Below are 19,846 nucleotides of genomic sequence, written 5' to 3' on the forward strand. Positions count from 1 at the left end.
AATTACCAAATCACTTATTAATGCTGTAAGAGAAGTCATTCCAAATTAACATTTTTTAAGAAAGGCTTAATAAAAGAGGAAAGATGAGGGTCCTTAGAAAAGGCCCTAGAAGAACCAATAATGGTGATGATCAGAGCAAGAATTTTTTCCTAGTTAAATAGGTTAGATAAAATGGAGTTTCAAACAAAGTCCTCTGAACAGAATATGGAGTTCAAAGGACTTGATTAAACTATTAGCAAGTCGCTGAATGAAAGAGCACAGCAGACATGATTAGGATGATAAATATATGCCTCAATTATGTACTGAGATTCTTTTAGTATAATTATAAAGCAAAAATTACAGAACCAAAGATCATGAAATTGACATAAATAAGCTAATTAAAATTCTGTCTGATGGGAAAACAAACAACCATTATCTGCCACCTTGACCCACATTCTACCCACTGGGAATTGTTTGCCCTACAGTAAAATCTAAAATAACAAAGTTAGCTAGTAAACAGGGTATATTCATAAGATCTTTGCAACCTATTCACTTAAGATCCTGTGAATCTTCATGATACTGAGTAGTCTGGTATGTATGGGCTTGTAGTACTGGTGAAGGAAAAATTGTCTCTGAAAAGAAGGTAAGAATGGAACAAAATCCCAGACTGTCATATTTCAGTCATAAAATACAACTTGCCAGTAATATATTTGGGGTATCCACACCTAATGATGCTCAGCAGCTACTTCACTCATGGTACTCTGGGGGGTCGGGGGGCTGTGCCTGGGACAGCATGCAGCTCAAGGAATCAAGCCCAGGAATCCTGCAGGCAGAGCATATGCTCCAGTCCATTAAGCTTTGGCTCTGCTCTTGCCTGCAATATTTTATAAGTTCGTAGTATTTTCTCAAACATTAACAAAGAATAGCAGTAAGAGCATACTGCTCAGTTAACTTCAGGAAAAACCTGAAGAAATCTAATGCTTGAGTCGCTCCATTTGTTAAATAAATTATAGACATACCATAAAGTTTTGACCTCTGAAAACTGTCAAAATTATATCTTAAATAAAGGCATTTGGCAGAGTACCTAATATATTCTAAATGCTGAAATAAAATCTTCTCACTAATAATACTCATTTTCATAAGTGAAAAAAATTGTGGATTGTTTTAAGAACATTTCTTCAATACTTATATGGCACCTTCTATAACAAAAGATGCTTTACAATTTTAAAAAAGTCAACTCTATTTCAATTTGTTCATGTCTCACATATAACATTTGACAATTGTAAAAAAAATTTATGTCACAGGCCAGAGAGATAGTACAAGGTTTAAGATGTTTGCCTTGCATCTGGCTGACCCCATTTCAAATTCCTGGTGCCACATTTGGGTCCCTGAACAATATTGGATGAGGCCCCCAAACAAGAAGCTTCTGCATCATAAAAGAAACTATGACTAGAATAAAACTAAAACCTATAAACTGGGAAAAAGTATCGCCTACCACACATATGACAATGGACCAATAGCCAAGATAAATAAAGAACTGGTAAAACTCTACAAGAAAAAAAACATTAAGAATAAGGGGAAGAGCCAGAGCAATAGTACAGGAAGTAGGATGCTTGCCATGCAGGCAGCCAACCTGGGTTTGATCCCCAGCACTACACATGGTGACACCATCAGAAATGAGTCCCAAGTGCAGAGCCAGGATTAAGTCCTGATCACCACCAGGAGTGGCCAAACTAATGATGGGGAAAGATGAAGAAAAACTTCCTCAAAGGAGACATACAGTGGTCAAGTAGGATTTAAAAAATGCTCTGCGCTACTCATCATCAGGGAAATGAAAATCAATCCAGTAAGATATCATCTCACACCAGTGTCACTGTCACACATCATACAGAACAAACGAACAGCGCTGGTGGGGGATGTGGAAAAAGGGGACTCTCACTCACTATTGGTAGGTATAGATACTTCCCAAGGAACTAGAAATTGAGCTTCCATATGACACAGCATATCCACCCTTGGGGATATACTTCAGGAGCGCCAAAACACAATTCAGAAAAGACACCTCGTTCCTATGTTCATTGCAGTACTATTTATAATAATCAGCATCTGGAAACAAACCAAGTGTCTAAGAACAGATGACTAGATAAGTAAGCTATGGCACATATGGAATGCACAATGGAATACAACTCAGCCCTAAGATTAAATCACGTAATTTGTTCCTACATAAATGGACCTGAAAAGCATCATGATGAGTAAAGTTAGTCAGAAGGACAGGGACTGATACAGAATGATATTTCTCATAAATATAAAGGAATGATAAGGTGCTTCAAGGATAAACAAAACTCTGCAACTTCACAGACTCAAAAACAACTCTACAAAAACCACTGGAGGGGATTCTTTAAGACAAAACAAATCTTACAAACACAACAAACTTACATAAAACTCTACGACTATAGTCTGTCAATGGCACAAATGCACTAATTAAGAGACACAGACTGAGAGCAGGGATGGATTAGAAAACTGAATACAACCCAATGCCTACAAAAAAGACCACATCTGAATAGTAAGAACAAACAGAGACTCAAAATCAAATGTTGGAAGTCAATATTTTAAGCAAACAACTCCCTTAAGAAGGCCAGGGTGGCCACGCTTGTTATCAGACAAGTTTTGAGACATATATAATTTGTGAGAGGGGCCAGGATAATGCGCTTGCCTTGAGAGCAGCTGACAGAGATTCAATCCTGGAATCTCATATGGTCCCCTGAGCACTGCCAAAAGGGATCCTTGAGCACAAAGACAGGAATAACCCCTAAGCATCACCAGGTATAGTTCAAAAAAAAATTTAAAAAGATCTATAAGAAGGTATTTTCTTAATGACAAAGGGAGATGTAATCAAGAAGAACTCACACTCCTAAACGTATCTAAACATATATGCACCTAATGGGGGACCAACAAAATACTTTTTTAAAATATTTTTTGGCTTTTTGCATCACATTAGAACGCTCAGGTGTTACTCCTGGTGAGAATCTTAACTGGTCCTGCCTGTTTGGAAAACAATATGGACATTCCTAAAAAAAAAAAAAAAAACCTAGGAATTAAGCTTCCATATGACCCAATAATTCCACTTCTGAGAATATACCCCAAGTTCCCAAAAACACTACGCAGAAAATTCATCTGCATTCCTATGTTCACTGCAGCATTATTCACACTAGCCAAAATCTGGAAACGTAAGTTTATATGAAAGAATGATGGGATAAAGAAACTACAGTAAATATACATAACTGAATACTACTTGGCCACGAGAAAAGATAATGGATCTGAAAAGTAGTATGTTGAGTGAAGTTAGTCAGAGGAAGATGCAAAGGCACAGAATGATCTCTCTCATAAAGAGGATTACAAAGAAACATAGCAGGGGAAGAACAAATGCCCAGAAGTGACAGAAACAACTAGCATAAGAACTGGTCTTCAACAGGAAGCTGGAGTGGGGGAAAAGGGGTGGTTGGGTAACTGGTCAGGGAAGAGGACAGTGTGACACTGGTGGAGAGAAGGGGTCACTATGGAGAATAATGGAGTGCTTGATGTGTCTTCCATAAAGGAAGAATGAGAAATTAGGAGGGTAACTGGGGACATGTGACCTCTGTTGGAACTGTGTTGGAACTATGCCTAAAACTCAGTCATGACTAACTTGGTAACTTTGTAACTCAAATTTCAAAAAAGTATTATAAGTCATGAATGTTGCCTTAAGTAATTTTTTTTAATTTGTGTCACAGAATTAGGGCTGGAGCTATAGCACAGTGGTAGGGTCTTTGCGTTGCAAGCAGCCAACATGGGCGACCCGAGTGTGATCCCTCCACCCCTCTCGGAGAGCCCAGCAAGCTACCGAGAGTATCTCGCCCGCACGGCAAAGCCTGGCAAGCTCCCCATTACATATTTGATATGCCAAACACAGTAACAAGTCTCACGATGGAGATCTTACTGGGCCCGCACGAGCAAATCGATGAACAACGGGAGGACTGTCACAGAATTAAAAAGATAATACAGGGGTTAAGATGTTTGCCTTGTGTTTGGCTGACCCCTCTTTGAATCTCTGACATCAAATATGGACCTTTGAGCACAACTGGGTGTGGCCCTCAAACAAAAATATATTTAAAAAAATAAAACATTTTGTGTCATAGAAAAATTCTCAATATAGAATACCAGGCTTAAGGAACTGGAAATAAAAATTCCTCAAAACAACTAGGAATTGACATTACTTTTACTTAAAAAATCAGATAAAGTATGAAGGCAATGGGATAGTTTCTTATTTACCATTTTCATTGAAAGAGTGCCTAATAGCATCAATCTACTTTCCATAGTTTTAGAGTCAGAGGAAAAGCTTAAACATTCCTCTTCTGGGTCATTGCTAATACTGTAGCAATGATTTGTTTTTAGCATAAACTACACCGTGAATAAACAAGGAAATTAAACCATATTACAAATAAGCCAGGAAATAAAAATGCAGTTTTATCAAGAGAAGTAGATGCTGTTGGATGAGAAGGAGAAGACTATAAAATAAGCAAACAACTCCCATATATTCTGACATTTCTAAACAAGACTTAAAGTTTACTGTCTACATAAACTGGGGCATGGGGGAGAGATGAAAACAATTATGGGCACTGCATCTTACCTGTAAATCCCCCTCAGAAACTAAGTTAATACTTTCCCTCTACCGCTAACATAAAAGAACAATTTTCTGGGTTTTTTTTGTATCCTCAGTAATTCCTTATTTTACATACCTGAATTTCATGCAAAGAAACCCCCTCCAAGAAATTCTTGATAACACAAGGTCTCACAACAAAAGAATTCTTGATCACTCAAGGAAACTTGATTTGTGATACTCAAAGGAAACACATATGATACTTAGGTAAGACTCAACTAATCAATAATTAATATTTCCCTGTTTGAATTATTTGTAGTTTTTCAGAAACAAAATTTTGACTTTACTCACATGTGTTAAAGTGTCAATTCCTTGAATTAATATATGCCAAAAATCAAATTACACTATTTAAACATACAATAGAGGAAAATTAATAGGCAATACAATTACCATAGACTGATGTTTTCAAATGGTAACAATTCTACAGCTTCTAAACAAATTATCATTGTAGAAGTCATTATCCGTGTGGTAAACAGATTGTATTTACTGCATTAAAGCAATACAGGAAGGCAGTAGCCAAATAAGTTGTTAAATATGAATAATTACATACAGAAAAATCACCATCTAGGCATTTTTTTATAGTTCAATGTCACCACCTAGGCATTTTTTATAGTTCAATGTCACCTTCTATGAGATAAATAATGGCCCATATACTGAAAATGTCATCAGTCAAATATCAGTTCTAAGATGCAAGAAAATCCAAACATTGTTAACATTCTGGTGACTCAATTGAGATTAACTTTACTTTTTTTTTGTTCTCTTTCATTTAAACTTCTCAGAGGCAAGGATACCATTGCTGGAGGTAATTTATTACCAGGAGTTGGATAGAGAATATATATAACTCCAGGATAGAGCACAAATTGCTATAGGATAGATGATACATGCAAGATTACTTCACGAGAATTCTTACCATTTTTAATCTTAACCAAAATGTCCAAGAAAACTAACACTGAATAACTTTAAAGATTTAAAAAATAAAATTAAGGTCACTTTTCACAAACATCTTTGTCTTCATTCGCTAAAATTATAGGTTACTGCATAAACCATTATTGTCTACTAAATGCTAACAGGAAGCAAAAAGAAAATATAACAGGCTGAAGAATAAAGTACAATTTCTCGGATTTTACTGATCATAAGCCCCCCTAGTGCCCCTAAGAATATACAGCAGAGAAGTCACGATAACATCAAATTCTTTCCTATGGCACACTTAAAAAAATATTCAGATGCCACCATGTGGCAAAATTATGAACTGCTGGTGACATCTAAGAATGGACAATAAATGCAAATTTTATTATGGAATTTTTACGGAGCTGAAAATATACAAATCATTATTTTTAAATATAAAAAAGGACAAAATAATTTGAATTTTTAATTTTAAAGCAGAAATTTCTGTTAAAAACTCCAATTAAGTGTTTTCGGAAAATATTGAACTAAAAAGTAAAGGATAAAATGAAATCAAACAACTCTGGAACAAATACTAGAAATATAATATGCTTTTAATATGCTGCATTATTTTTTTAAATTCTATACTAAGTAAAAACTAATTTTTAATCTTCTAAGTACTAAGTTGTATTATAAACTCTCATTTTTGATAACTGATAAATTCTGGTAAGAAAACAATCAAAAGCAAATATTTCTTATATAAATAGAATCTTTTTTAATTTTATCCAATTATCTATTGTGAAGTAGACAGACATTAAGCTTTGAATTGTATAAAGTAATGGATAATAAATGGTTAATAGTTAATTTTTCTAAAAGCAGCTTTTGGTTTAGATGTTTGGAACTCAAATACTTATCATGGTAGACATAAAAACATTTCTGGCTTTATTTCTGGTCCTTAATTTGGGGACAGGGGTTGGGGCCACACCTGGTGATGCTCAAGAGCTTACTCCTAGCTCTGAACTCAAAGATCACTCCTAGTAGTGCTAGGGTTCAATATGAGATGCCGATTACTCCTAGCTCTGAACTCAAAGATCACTCCTAGTAGTGCTAGGGTTCAATATGAGATGCCGAGGATTAAACCAGGTTCAGCCTCAAGCAAGGCTAGTGTATACTACTTACTAACTTGATGTACCATCTCTCCAGCCCTCCTCTTTTTGTCTTAAACCATATTTAAAGAAAACCACCAATTTGATAGATCAAAGAATTCTCTAGGCTCAAAAAGTAAGACCCTGACATTTTAGAGGTGAAGACACTGAGGTCTACAATGAATAAACAATTCACTCCTTTGCCAATTCAAGGTCACAGAGTCTGTGGCTGAGACTACGAGTTCTAATACTTTAACTTGGTTAGTCTATTAAACTGCTTCTCTCACAGTACTAACTCCACAACAATAATGATCCTTAAAAAATAAAAATTATGATTAATATGAGATAATTATCTTTCTGAGAAAAGTATGTTTTATGAGGAAGAGAAATCATCTGCATGAGTTCTGGGCCCTCTGAGAGGGTCAAAGAAACATAGTTGAGTTAATGGAATTTTTATTAACTTGGTCACATAAAAATAAATGCATCATGACGCTAATCCTACTTATTTACCACCTGAATTTTAAAGCAAATCATTTTTATACTTTAAAATGCACTATCACATTTAGCTAGCTCTGTAACTTAAACTAGAAAGAAAAACTTTCTAAACATATTATTTTCTTCAAATTACATGTCATTATATAACCATTATGTAGTACTTTACTATCCCCTTAAATTATTTCTTAAAAAGAAAAAAAGCTGAAAAAATTTCTTATTTGAAAGCAACTTATTGTAATGTTTAAACTGAAGTTTTTACTTCTGCATTTCTGCCCACCAATCTGGAAATTATAGCTCCTAAGGAAAAAAAGTACCACATATACTTCAGATTAAAACTTCTCAGAACAGTGTAGAGTACCTTTATCCTGCTATCTTCGTTCATAATTTTTCAAACAAGTTACAAGTGATAACAGAAATCAAAATCCAATTTCATGCTATTAAAGGGAGAGCAAACATAATGACCATTATGTTTACTATATGCTAAATATTTTTTCATTAAACTACACAGGGAAAAAATGGAAGATTTGAATGATGCAGGTCAAACTGATAATATGCAAGTCATCTACAAAACTGATACTGAAAAATTTACAGAAGACATTTAAAAAGATGAATATTTAACACATAAAATAATCCACACAAATAAAGATGGATCATCTGCTACGAAACTGCTCAGAGGAGAAGACTGTTCATAGTGTACTGAAAGAAATCTGAGAAAGTTTTTAAAAGCAGAGCTGGTGGAATTTCAATTAACCAGAGTCCACATCTTTCCTTTTTTTTTATCAGCTCTGACTGAGAAAACCCAAGCAGCCATTACACAGAGACTGCCTGCCATTAACCCACCACTCTAATTTTCAAGCAGATGTGTTTGCTCATGTTGTGCCGTACTCCTGCCATAAATTTGCCTGAAGATTTACAATTCAGATCAGGGAATGATGCATTTCTCTGCACTCCCAAAAGGCCCCATCCATTGAGTTTATGTAACACACTCTTCTTCATCCAAAAAGTCACAGATTAAAATCACCAAACTATAACAACTGAACTTACAATGTGCTTGCCAAAGAGGCAGGGTGGGGATGGGGGGAAATTGAAGACATCGGTAGAGAGATGGCCACACTGGTGGTGGGATCGGTGCTGGCACACTGCTTGTCTTTAAGAACTCCATTAAGAACAACTTTGTAAACCATGGTGCCTTGTAATTTAGGATCCTCCCAGGATGGGAGAAGCATGCTGAAAGTAGACTAAGTTTTTTTTAGATGAGAAAAAATAATATATGAGAAAAAATGTTTTATTTCTCATTAGTTCTCAAATGCTTAGGAAAGTATACTTGAATAAGAGGCATGCCAAAACTACTGTTTCTTTAAACTTTATCAGTCATGGCTAAAACAATACACAAGTCAAATGAAATTAAAACTAGCATAATAGTTTGTAACAAAGGTTCTTCACCCAGTTTAAAGTTTTAGGAGGTAAAAGATGAAAAAACTATCACTTGCATTTCCTATTCTGAAAACTGAAACAAAAAAAAAAAGAAGTCATTTGCCTATAATGATCTGTTAACCAATTAATTAAAGATGAGACAAATTATCAACACATACTGAATCTGCCTCCTCCTTCCTATCCAGTCCAGGACTTCGAAGCTGTAACTCTCTCCAGGACTTTCCCTTATCTGTCCCACGCCCAGTTGGCCAAGAATACTCAGGGGAAATCAGTACCAATACTGGAAAGATTCAAAATACAATCTAAATCAGGAGAGCAGAATTATTCACACTAACAATTCAATTCATTATTTTAAAGATAAAAAATTATGAAATAGAAAAGACATTTTGAAAGATTTACCCACAATATCTCTTTTCATTGAGTATGAGGACTATCTCTCTTGCCCTCACTCTGTATGCCATCTACTAAGCCCACTAAATAGGCCACTTATTACTGATTCTTAAATATAAGCAGCACTGTCTGGAGCACTGTCCTCCCATTGGTTCATCGATTTGCTCGAGTAGGCACCAGTAACGTCTCCATTGTGAGACTTACTGTTACTGTTTTCGGCATGCTGAAAACACACAATGATTTAGAATTTTTTTTCTTTTTGGGTCACACCCGGTGATGCACAGGGGTTACTCCTGGCTCATGCACTCAGGAATTACTCCTGGCAGTGCGCAGGGCACCATATAGGATGCTGGGAATCGAACCCGGGTTGGCCGCGTGCAAGGCAAATGCCCTACCTGCTGTGCTATCATTCCGGCCCGATTTAGAATTTCTTATCCTGCCAGTCCAATCATTAGTTTCCAATGAGGCAAGAGATTATTCTCTGACATTATGAAGATGAAGGCAATCTCTAATTTTAAGTAGAAAAAATAGGAAGAGTCCAGTTCTATATTACTTAATTTTCAGTTTTCTTTAAGGGCATTTTGCTTATAACAGTTCACTTTAAATAGAAGTCCCTCCCCACCTCCTGACAAGTATTTTTAGATTATCCTTAAGTTCTATGTATGTAGTTCAGAAGACTTTTGGGAAGAAAATGGATTTCAAACACTCCTTTAAGTCATGCTCTATCAATTTTGAAAAAACTATTTGCCTTATAACACCAACCATGGTCATTTTAAGTAAAGTAACTTTTTTCAAATTTGAAAATTGGATACGAAAAACAATGTGGAAATTAAAAATGCTTTCTTAAAGAGCTCTGAAATTAAATATAACAGTCAGAAATCATCAAGGTAAGACTGGAAAATAATGCCTGAAATACCATTAAAATTAAATGGGTTAGAGTCATAGATAGTACAGATGTTAAAGCGATTGACTTCAATGTGGCTCACTCTAGTTCCATCCACTACTCAGCATATGGTTCATAGCCAGGAGTGATCCTTAAGCATAGAGGCAAAAGTTCTGACACCCCAAAATAAAAACAAAAGACCAAAACTGTCATATACAGTTAGCAAGCACAATTTTTTAAATATTATACCCAAAGTAATTATTCCCAAAGAAAATCTTAAATAGTAAAAATAAATCAATAACATAGCAATACACTGTCTAGAAATTAAAATTATTTTTTTTAAAAAGAGAGAATCAGAATATTAAGTGCTTAACTCCATGAACCAATAACCAATAAGATCTGGAAAACCTAGCTCTTGAAAATATTTAGCAACCATCAAGATCACAATGACCACTTCCAATCCTGAACTAGCCAATACGATCTTTACCTCCAGTAAACTGCTCCCCAAAAGGCTCCTTAAAAACTCTGAATTTTTTTTTGGTTCGGGGGCCACACACAGCAGTGTGTTAACTTCCCCAGTCAGAGTTCAGGAGTTGCTCCTAGGAGACCATTTGGTGACAGGGGTCCAATATGGGCCCTTGCATACAAAATATGCACACTAGCTCTTTGAAAGTTATCTCGTGAGCCCCAGAGGTTCTAGTATTAAAAGGGTAAAATGCTGCTACAATATTACAGTCATTTCTAAAGGGCCATGTGGAGACATGTCACCCCTTAGTTGTCAACAGCTTCTGTTCCTACCTTAATAGTCTCTGAATATGACATTTTCTGACCAAAGATTCCTGCAGTCATCACCTCTGATCTTTAACTTCCTTTTATTTTGTCTCTCTCCTCAACTATCTCTAAATAAACTGTTATCACATTGTTTCTGTTACTGTGCTAGACAAGCCCTCACTCAGTCCTTATATTCTGCATCCAAAGTTCCAGTATTGACTCAAAATTTTGGCTTATATCTAACTCTTAATCGTGATTTCTGCTGGGGAACAGAAGCAGATTATGTAAAACATCTGTTCAACATTTTGTTATAACCAACTCTGACGTAAAGTTGATAAAATCTACAACAAATGACTAAAGCAAGTTGCCCAGATTTCACTTAGTTCAATTGAATTTGGAATACCATATCCAAATAGGGACTTTCTTTAGAAATTATACACAAATATGAGTACCCAAGCAATGATGTCTTAATAACAGAATCAGTGCTTTTGGTACCATATTAAATGTGGTGGTTATTCTGCATCAGATTTATGGAATAACCAGATGAAAGGAATCATATCAAATAGAAAGCCTAATAAAATAAATTAAGAATACATATTTAAGATTCAGCAGTTTATTTTGTAAGGGAAATATGTCAGGATAGAAAATTTTCAGTATCAATATGTTAGATTATATCTAAGTCTCCAGGGAAACCTTTCTTGGCTATTAATTTACCTTTACTCCACACCAAAATAACTTGATCCTTTATTTTCTCTAAGAATCCTAATCTTAATTTTTTTCTATCCCAATATGCAACTTAAATTTCTTTCATTACAAGAAAAATGGAAGGATTCTATTGTGTGCTTTTAAAATTAAATTAGAGAGAAGCCAAGTCTCCAAATACTCCCGAACTAAAATCTGAGGGCAGTATTTAAGTTTCTTCGAAGGGAACTTCTATTTTCTGCACTAAAATTCTGACAAGATCTCCAAATCAAAATCTCCTAAAAAACAGTCGTGTACTGTAGAGGATTATGATGGTCAAACAAGTGTGTATTTTATATACTGCTACAGCCCAGTACCCTGGGTTCAATCACTGAACAGTCAAACCCACACAGTTATCCAAGTACTGTTGAGAATCCTCCAGGATCCCTGAGCACTGTTTGGAAGTCCCCTCAAAACACCCCCCTACCCTACCTCCCCACCAATAAAGAAAACACTCCCAAAGTGTTAGAGCACATGCTTGGCATGCTCGAGGCCCCAAGTTCCACCACCAGCACCACATGGTTCTCACATCCCCCTCCCCAGCACCCTCAGATGTGGCCCTCCCTAATGGCTCCAGCAACACCTAATCTCCAGACCTGAGCACAGAACTCTTGCCACCTACACATCCAATCTGAGAATTTCCCAGCCCAGCCAGAAAAAGGCAGAAAGAAACTTTTAAAATAATGAATTTCCTTGGTTCAAGCAATAGCACACCGGGCAGGGCAATTTTGCCTTGCACGCAGTCGACCCAGGTTCGATTCCCAGCATCCCATATGGTCCCCTGAGCACTGCCCAGGGTAGGTAATTCCTGAGTGCAGAGCTATGAGTAACCCCTGTGCATCACCAGGTGTGACCCAAAAAGCAATAAATAAATAAATAATAATGAATTTCCTTTTGACAATTTTTTATTTTTACTTCAATTAATTAATGAATATGAGAATAACAATTTTAAATAGTCACATAAACTGTAGTACTATGGTTCTGCCAACATATAACATCAATTTCAAACCAAGAGCTTACTAACTAAAATCAAGAAACAATGATCTAATATTTAGAAGGAAATCTTTACCTTTTTTTGGTGGGGGAAAAGGGATGGCATTTGGGTACAACTCACCAGAGTTCATGAGCTATTCTTGACTCTGTGTTCAGGAGTGAACCGTGGCAGTTCCCAGGAAACCATATATATAGTACCAGAAATTTGAAGTGGGGTCAGCAGGATGCAATAACCTTAATCTCTGTACTATCTCTCCAGTCACAGGAGAGGAAAAGGACAGTTTACTTTTTTTATTAGGAACTCCTAAAAAAAACACTATTTGGGACCTCTGAGAACCATTGGGATGGGCCACGTAATTTCCCAGTTCACTACAGCTTCAAGCTACTGAACTATAATCAAAACAGTTGGTCAAGATTTTCTGGGAGTGATCCTAAGGTACCGTGAGCACTACTTTGAAGGCACATACACACGTGTGTATATCCCCCCCACACCACACACACACATATACACCTAAGCCCATACTATTCTTATCATAAATATTATTCCAACAACTAAAATTTATAGGTGAACTTAGAACAAGACAAATTAAGAGAAAGAGGGTTAACAACAGTTTTAGCTTATCAGGAGTAAGAAAACACCAGAGTGATAGCAGAGTGACAGTGCTTCTCTTCCACATACTTAACATAAATAATGAGTCAACATAGGACTAAAGCTTTTCTTAATCATCCTCAAATGTTCTAAAGAAACTTTTTTTTTCTATTTGGGTCACACCCAGCGATGCTCAGGGATTACTCCTGGCTCTGCACTCAGGAGTTACTCCTAGTGGTGCTTGGGGGACCATATGGGATGCCAGGAATTGGCAGCAGCATGCAAGGCAAATACCCTACCCGCTGTACTATCGCTCCGGCCCAAAGAAACTTTTTAAAGCATCAAATTAAAAAAATAGAATGGCAATGAACGTCTCACTGATACTTTTTATCTTTCATGAGTAATAATAACAAATCTCCAGATTGGTGAGCATAAGACTATGTCCACACATAGCCATGCAAACTGCCTCTAATTTTATCAACTCTGTATCCCACCCCTCAAAACATTATTTTATAGACCACCAAAAATATAAGCACTTTCTAAAAGTTTGGTTTATGTAATAAATTTTGTAACTTGAAATGTATATTCCAAATGAGAATTAGTCAAGCAGTAAATGACCCAGATCATGATCTCTTAAGTAAGCTCAAAGGAAATTAAAACCAAATTTTCCCCTATGAAAGTAATGTTTGAAATACTAAATATATTAAAAACAAAAAACTATATGAAGATTACACAGATGTCTCACATAGCTTTACAAAAATTTCTTAAACTGAGGTCAAACTGATGTTACATACTCACCACTAATGCTGGATTCAAAACAAACAGCTTAAAAATAACCAATATTTCCTAATTTCATATTCAACAACCAATATTAAAGAATTTTTAACTCACCCAAATGAAGCAATGTAAACTGGGCTGCTAGTTCCTTTGCATCCTCTAATGTAGTGCAGAGTTTGTCTGGCATGAAGTAGCTCTGGGAGCCATTTGCAATAGCCGGAATAACTATTTTATATACCAAGAGTACTTTTCCATCTTGACTTGTTGTTGAATATAAATAATATTCTGGCGGTGCCCAATTATTTTTGTTGCAGTAATAATCTAAATGCATTACTGCAGAATTGAAATGATTGGATTTTAATGAATACATACTAATTGGCGTAAGCTTTGTTCCAGGAAAAAATGGATATGTGCATCTTTCAATTTCAGGGGGGCTTGGGCTATGCTGGCCATTGAGACGAGCTGGAAGAGTTGGAGGTTTGCCTAGAGTTTTGGGGTGGCTCTCTTCTTTGTTAGTAAATACAATCAGGTTTTCAGAATTTGGGCTAATTTGACCATTAAGGTGCTGCCTCCACGTATTTTCTTTGTTTACTGGTTTTGCCAGTGTTACTTCAATACTTGCTCCATCAATGCACTTTCCATTCATAACAGACATAGCAGCCACAGCATCTTCTCGGTTGAAAAAGTGGACAAATGCATAATCTCTAAGTTTCTTTACTCTCTCAACTGCACCAGGTTTGAACTTGTTGAACTCTGCTTTAATTGTTTCCTCTGTAGTTGAAATCATTAAATTTCTTACATAGAGAACTTTAACTCTTTGCATGGTTTCCTCATCCACCTCTTTCTCTGGATCAGCCCAATCTACTTGAATGGTATGGCCCCACAGCTGGAATGTTCCTGTAAAAATAAAACCAATGTATTCACAAACAAATTAAAGTGAAAAAAATTCTTAAGTAAAATTATCCTCAAAGAGTCAGGAATGCAGATACAAATCAATTAGTTTCCTATTCATCCAAAAGTTTAAAGCAAACCTAGAAAAAACTTTTAGCAGATTTTTAGGAGCAAATAGAATACTTGTTCTTCAAATATTCTTCAAATACAGACCTTTATTTGAAGGATCCTTTAGATTTTTTAAAAAATAAACAATACATGTGTATCAAATCAATAAAGTATTATAAGTGATAACTCATTTTGTAAAAGCAATTTGTCTTTTAAGATTGAATCAATTATTACCTTTTTAAGGCATTACATATTTCTGTAACACTGATCTATGAGGAACTGTCATTTTTACATATTTATAATAATGGCAATAGGGAAAAAGTCTTTTAAAAGGACAAATTTACCTGGAATTAGTTTTCTCCTAGCCATAGCTGCAGCTCTATGAGATTCATATTCAACAAAAGCAAAACCACGATTTTTTGTCTTATCAGTTGCACTTGGATAAACAATGACATCTACAACTCCTTCTGTGACTTTCTTCATTTCATCCAAAATTTCTTCCTTCTTCTTTTCTTTGGGAATAGCTCCAATAAATAACCTACAATTATCCAAGCTTACACACACACCAATAAATTTCCCTGGTCGAATCTCATAATTATTAAGAATTCTGATGGCCAACTGTGCTTCTTCTTTTGTGGTATACATCACAAAAGCATAACCTCGATTTTCACCACTAAATTCCATCATAAGTCGAAATTCATATATCTTGCCAGCTCTTTCAAATACAGGAACTAATTCATCTTCATACATGTCACGAGGTATTTTTCCTACAAAGACTTCACAGCCTCTAGGTGGAGGTGGACCTTCCCAACCTAAAAGACAATAATGAATAAGAAGAGGCAATTAAGTTTTTGCATACTTTACTCTTTGCATTCATTACTCTTTCCCTCATTCCACAAATTTACTCTGCTTCTTCTATGTACCATACAAGTGCTAAATGTTGGAAACAATAGTGGTCAAAAAAACCCTTCCCTCATAAAGTTTATATTTAACAGTAAAAGGAGCTATGAAGTGTTATGAAGAAAAAGCTACAGACGACTGATATTTTCTGGCAGTCTAGCAAATCTCTGAATATACTTTAGGTGAGAGAATGAGTCTCAAGAATACATAAGAAGAAAACACTTAGGTTAGAACAACACAAAGCACAAAGACCTATACCACCATGAGTATTTATGGAAAGAAAACTGTCAGGTGATATAGCTATTAATAGACTATTTGCTACAGTAAAGATTTTACTCCGAGTTTATCAAAAAACTAACTGGAGGAATTTGAGCAAAGAATTTTCCCAGTTACTTATGGAAAACTAAACATTTAGTCCATTTATCTGTTTATCCTTCTATTTTATTCACCACTACCACTACCACCACCATCACCTCTCTCCTGCCCCTCTCACTCCTCACTGCTCACTTCAATACCGTACAAAACAATTTCCCCTAAAAAGTAAGATTTTGATTTTGCTTTTTTTAAATGAGTAAGGTTTTTTTTTAAAAAAATGGAAGAGTAAGATATACATATTTCATATAATCTATTTCCTTCCCTTCACAATTGTTAAAATGATTTTTTAAATTTCACATGGAAGGAGCTACTGTCTGGGACAACTATCCTCCTATAAATATAAATGACTACATTAAGCGACTCAATTTTTAAAAGAACAAAAACAAATCCTCACCTGGAGGAGGACCACCAAATTTCCTTTGCCCATTTTCTTGAACCATGCTGTAACCAGTCTTTTCCATCAAAGCAAGTAAAGCTGCCTCATTCTGAGTACCAGTTCGAACTTTACTACATCCATTTGTTCCGTCTAAATTTTCTTCATTCATGGTTGCTATTCCTAAAACCAAAAATTTAAAGATTTTTAGCTGTAACATGGAACACCAGCAATCTACAAGACATTGGAGTTGCAAAAAACCAAGGACAACTGGGGCTGCTAAAATGGGGGATCACAACACCCTAAAGAAGAAAGAGTAAAAGGGAATCCGCCTGGCGGGGGAGGAGGGAATACTGGGAACATTACCAAAGAAACTGCCACTCCAGGCATATCAATGGAGCCAAAAAGTATGAGACTCTGAAGTTCTTCTTAGTTTTAGAATACCTGAATTTCTCTGAATAAGAAAAAAACAGCCACAAGCATACCCTTTTCACATATGCAGTACTAGTACTCAAGTCAGCTAGCGGCTCTGGAGCTAGGCTGCCTCCATTCAATTTTCTTTTCACTTAGCATCTAAATAGTTTTGAACAGCTTCTTAGCCTTAGGGATCTCAATTTCCTAATCTATAAAATACAGGAAGAAAGCTTGCCTGTCAGTTTTTAAGATTGTTAAGTTGGTTAACTGGTATTTAAAAAAGCAACAAAACTCCTAAGATTCTTTTCATCTTTTGGTTAAAATTATTCACAAACATTACCATGCTGAACTTTTCAAATGTTTCAACATCCTCAAGTACTATAATTTAGAATCCAGATACCCAATGTATTTTTATAGTATTTTTTTTCCAAAGCAAAACTGTGACACCAGAGAAAAATAAGCTGAGAATAATAGTCCTGAGTTATAAAGGTCAGGAAATTTCTCACCATTACCTCTGATCGCTACAACTACTGGAAGGGTGTCTCAACCTTACTAAAAGAAAGTTATTTCCTCAGATGAAAACCTGAGACTAACAAAGAGAAACTGCATTATCAAAAAAATCTCAGAGCCGAAAAGTGAAGAAATGCTGTCCAGGTCAGCTTGACTTCAAATATCCTCTCCTGACAAGAAAATCATTTTAGGAACATTATCTTAAAAGTCTCTCAAGAAACAGAGAAGCTCTTTCACAAATGGAAACTTAGAATCTATAAACTGATGGATCTAAAAGTGACTCTAAAGCGCTTTTTAGTTTTAGAATGCCCTGAATTTTTCTGAATGACAAAAAAAAGAACCACTAACATATCCATTTCATACAAACTCTTCCATATATAGATTTGCTCATAAGCAGCTTTCATGAAAGAAATAATTCAATAGAAACCGGGCAGTAAAATATCTTGTACATTTATAGTTACTACCTGCCATCCTCTTTATTTCCCCAAATTTATCAGCCCATAGCACAGCTGTGGGGCATTTGCCTTGCGTGCGGCTGGTCCAGCTGAGAGTATCTAGCCCGCACGGCAAAGCCTGGCAAGCTACCCGTGACATAATCGATATGCCAAACACAGTAACAACAAGTCTCACAATGGAGACATTACTGGGCTCACTCAAGCATATCGGATGAACAGGAGGACAGTGCTAGAGTGCTGTTTCTTAATCTAAGACTCTTTAATCAAACTTCCTAATGAGTATTAGTGTTGAGAATAAGGTGTCCATAAGCATCCTGAATCAAACATATGCAAATAAAGGCCCTAAAGGCCCTCCCGTTGATCGTCGATTTGCTCGAGCGGGCCCAGTAACGTCTCCATTGGAGACTTTGTTGTTACTGTGTCTGGCATATCGAATACTCTCGGTAGCTTGCCGGGCTCTCGGAGAGGGGCGGAGGAATCGAACTCGGGTCGGCCATGTTGGCCGCTTGTAAGGCGATCGCCCTACCCGCTGTGCTATCGCTCCAGCCGGGCTGGAGCGATGCAAATATGAATTCATTTTATCTTCTACCATTTTTCCTGTTTTATCCTACTTCTCTCCCATCAATTCACCCATTTAACCAAGAAATGCTACACCCTTCTCCACAGTGAAGTAGAACTTAACTTAGACTCCTTTCTTTGACTCACAGATATTTGAACTCTATCTCCTGATATCAACCTTTTTCTGTCCATCCCCAAAGCCAGCTCTGAACTATTATTTGAATTAGTGTTAGATTCTTCATTATTGCTCAAGATTCCTGTCCTGTCGCCATCAAACAAATTCCCCATGTTGCACTCCAGGTACTGTCAAGTATACCTCTGGCTAACTTAAGCCTCTACTAAAAATCAAAACAAAGGGGGGAAATGAGTATTTTTAATCTTATAATCAAGAATTCTCTTCTGAAAAATAAAAATGCTTTATAAAAAGTATTACTAGATTATACTTACTGTATAAATAGACTATTTTTGAAGACTGGTATCATAAAACACCACAAAAATAAGACAGAAAATTACAAACAGGGAAAATTATCTACAGCACACTTAATAAAAAGTTTAATCCCCCAAAATAAAAGAGCAATATGGAGTCACAAACCCAATATGGAGTCATGGTTAAGTACAAACCCAGGTCCTTCAAAGATTTCTCAGAGGCCAAACTTGACTCTTACTGCTTATGACATTTAGGCACATTTTTAATCTGTCACAGACTTAATTTTAGCTCTAAAAAGAGAACAATAAGAATTTTGGCCTACATGTTGTTGGATTTCAACTTTAAAATTAAAATATGATTTTGTACCTAAATACTAGAAATGAATTTATCTGAATTTATTAATCCAATAAAACATCCAATTCAGGTATGTCTAGATAGTCATGTTTTCTAATAAATCAATTAGCAAAATGTTTAATAAAACAAGAAAAACACAAACTGTGGACCAGGAACTTTCAAACTCAAATTCGCTCATTTGTTCAATAAACGTCTGTGAAGTCTCAATTTGTATCAATTTGTATGCTGGCACTCTTCCTTAGATCTGATCTGTATTCTTAAATGAAATACTCAACTCTTCCCTGCATGCTTATACTCCACTAGAAGACAAGTGATAAAAATAATAAAATAATGCATGCTAGAATGTAGAGGTTGGGATATGCAAAAAGGAAATAGGGTACGTTGGAGGTAGCGGATGACAGGAGTCAGGGCACAGTCTTCAAAAGGCTAGCCAGAATACCACAAAGCTTGAGTCAAAACTCGGGGGAACTGTGTCATGCAGTGACCGCAGAAATCCAGTTCACACAAAGGGAGAATGAGGACAAAGGCCCAATGAGAGAAATAAACATGGCACGGAAGACCTGTATGAGCCACAGGACAAAGGGAAATATGGTCAACAGGTTGCAGAAGCTGCATCACGAAAGCCTTGTAATTAAGGAAGGATTTTAGGTTTTGCTTTTTCCATTTTAAAGTTGTGAGCACAATTACTCATTTTAAAAAGTATCATCTG

At 36.0% G+C, this 19,846-nt stretch overlaps 1 protein-coding gene across 2 annotated transcripts in view; it reads right to left on the reverse strand.

The window, feature by feature from the left end:
* The window catches only part of RBM46 (RNA binding motif protein 46), a 38,298-nt gene that overhangs the window by 12,544 nt on the left and 5,908 nt on the right, over nucleotides 1-19,846 (reverse strand). For both annotated transcript variants that reach the window (XM_056118957.1, XM_056118956.1), the window contains exons 2-4: nucleotides 16,441-16,602; nucleotides 15,116-15,583; nucleotides 13,887-14,669 (exon numbers count right to left, since the gene is read on the reverse strand). In XM_056118957.1, coding sequence (XP_055974932.1) covers nucleotides 13,887-14,669; nucleotides 15,116-15,583; nucleotides 16,441-16,591 — 1,402 coding nt within the window. In that variant the 5' untranslated portion in view covers nucleotides 16,592-16,602. The remainder of the gene's footprint in view (nucleotides 1-13,886; nucleotides 14,670-15,115; nucleotides 15,584-16,440; nucleotides 16,603-19,846) is intronic.

Source organism: Sorex fumeus, unplaced genomic scaffold, assembly GCF_029834395.1.
Source record: "Sorex fumeus unplaced genomic scaffold, SorFum_2.1 ptg000039l, whole genome shotgun sequence".
Classification (NCBI taxonomy): domain Eukaryota; kingdom Metazoa; phylum Chordata; class Mammalia; order Eulipotyphla; family Soricidae; genus Sorex; species Sorex fumeus.